Consider the following 2,558-nt stretch of genomic DNA (forward strand, 5'->3'; position numbering starts at 1 on the left):
GGGGATAAGGATGCTAGTATGTTCATTGGGCATTTCAAAATGCTGGCTGAAACAAAGGGGTTCTATTTTGCTTATGATCAGGATGAGAACAAATGCTTGACGAAGGTTATTTGGGCTGATAAGGAAGGGATAAACAACTACAAGTTATATGGAGACACGATCTCGTTTGACCCTACTTATGGGACAAACAAATATTTCATGGTGTTTACTCCCTTCATCGGAGTAGACCACAACAAGAAGACGGTAACTTTTGCAGCTGGGTTACTTGACTTCGAGAGTCAGCATTCATTTGAGTGGATTTTTAAAAATTCCTCGAAGCAATGGGGCAAAGAAAGAAACCTCAATGTGTAATTACGGACCGGTGCCCGGAATTAAAAAGGCCTGCCCAAATGTCTTCAAGCATTCTGTGCACAAGTACTACATGTGGCATATCATGCAGAAAATGCCTGAGAAAGTGGGAAGGGCAATCTGCAATGATACGGAATTTATGACCGACATAAATGCCGTTGTTTGGGATGTCGACCTCGAACCAGACGAATTTGAACAGAACTGGAAAACTGTTATTGAAGCACATAGTATACAAAGCAACCGGTGGTTGAAGTATGTCTTTACAATCAGACAAAAGTGGATACCGGCATACTTTCGGGATCTGTCTCTAAGTTGTTTGTTGCGAACAACCCAGAGATCCAAAAGTTCAAACAGCTATTTCAAGCGGTTTGAAAGCCACTTTGGAACCCTTGTCGAGTTCTGGATGAGTTACAATTCCGCAATAGAACAGCAAAGGCATACACAAAGGAGGATGGATAATGCCAATGAGCATAGTATGCTCGAGAAAGTAGGGTCGATGAAGGTAGAGATGCATGCCTCACTTGTCTACACACATCCTATCTTTGTGGACTTTCAGAATGAAGTCAAACATGCGATATGCAGCATGGGGGTCGGGGTTTGACAACAGAGGGGCGTGGAGTACCATGACGTTCGTGATGGACTGAAGCACAGAAGCTTCCGAGTTGAATTTAACACCAAAACTAACGAGAGCAAATGTGCATGTAAGCTGTTTGAGAGGTATGGCATTGTCTTTCGGCATATACTGTGGGTGTGGAATGGTAAGCAGGTGCACAGGATACCTGAGCCTTATGTCCTTGCTCGATGGACAAAGAAATCCTACAGGCCAATTGTCCGAGATGAAAATGGAAAGGTGATAGAAGACATTGATGAAGCTGACATCAAGAAAGCCGATATGTCAAAGGTTTGGTCTGAGATTTATGCAAATCATCGGGGTGATGGACGGTTATGCTACGGTTAAACAGATGAAGCAATCTGCAGAAAATCCCGACACGATTCGGGAGAACATCACAAGACCAATTGAACCGAAAACTAAAAACCAGGAAATCGAGGCTCTTCTCGGCATCACAACTTCAAATGATATTGACCTTCGACCGCCAAACAAGGCCAAGAATAAGGGCAGTGGTAAAAGATTAAGGTCGTCGAAAGAAAAGGCCAAGAGCAAGCCACAAAAGATGAAGCGAAGATGCGGTAACTGCAAGAAGTGGGTGAACCACAACAGTAGAACTTGTAATCTTCCATTTGCTGAAAGTCCCCCTTCTGATGACGATGATGAAGAAGAATCAGAAACTGAAGAGGTCTGAATCTGAACTATTACTCTCCTATTATTCTAATATTATCCTCTTATTCTACTGTTATTCACCTATTATTCGGGTGTTACTCTGCTATTCTGCTGCTGCTGTTGTGTTATTCTACTGCTATTCTGCTACTAATGTGTTGTTATTTTTGAATAGAAAATGGATATTCTTTGTGGAAATGGATAGTGTATCGCAATAACAAAGAGAGTAGTCATGCTAAATTTGCTCTAATTGTTATTCTACTGCTATTAATATTATTCTACTGCTATTCTGCTATTAATGTAGCTGTTAAATACTAAGCAAACATTGCAGGAATATGAATCAGATGAATGAACTAACAAAGACAAAAGAGACGCAAAAGACAGCGGCTACGATGAAGACCTCGCCTAAAAATGTCAAAGACTTTTACTATTTGTCATTGTTTGAATTACATTTTAACCTAAAATATTTCTTCTAGATAATAAAGTGAGACCTACATTATATGAGAATTAATACTAGTTACTTTAATTTTTTTTGTTAATATTATCTGACTGTTTTTTTACAAACCACCCACAAAAATAAAACTGCAATTACACACTACAATAATAGTTGAATAATAACAGATTAGTAATATTTATAAAAAGCAGTTTCACTTTTCAGTTTTTATTAAAAACAGTTACCTAACCTAATCTAATATAATTACAGGAAAACTGTTTGTATTCCCCAAACTCCTATAAATACTGCTATTGCGTGTTAAAAAAAAACACACACATACACTGAATAAGTACAGAAAAACTGTTTGTATTCCAGGAAAAACTCTGCATCTCCTCTGCAAAAGGTAATTTCTTATCTTTTTTTTTTTGGTAGACAGGTAATTTCTTATCTTTCTATACTTTATTACAGAAAAACTGTTTCTATTTCCCAAGCCCATATAAA

At 38.4% G+C, this 2,558-nt stretch overlaps 1 protein-coding gene across 1 annotated transcript; it reads left to right on the forward strand.

Annotated features, from left to right (window-relative positions):
- Positions 1 to 343: 343 nt before the first annotated feature.
- Positions 344 to 949, forward strand: LOC141628101 (protein FAR1-RELATED SEQUENCE 1-like). Its single transcript, XM_074441282.1, has one exon. The coding sequence runs from the start codon at positions 344 to 346 to the stop codon at positions 947 to 949; it is 606 nt and encodes a 201-aa protein (XP_074297383.1).
- Positions 950 to 2,558: the final 1,609 nt, after the last annotated feature.

This window comes from Silene latifolia, chromosome Y (assembly GCF_048544455.1).
Source record: "Silene latifolia isolate original U9 population chromosome Y, ASM4854445v1, whole genome shotgun sequence".
In the NCBI taxonomy this organism is placed as follows: Eukaryota; Viridiplantae; Streptophyta; class Magnoliopsida; order Caryophyllales; family Caryophyllaceae; genus Silene; species Silene latifolia.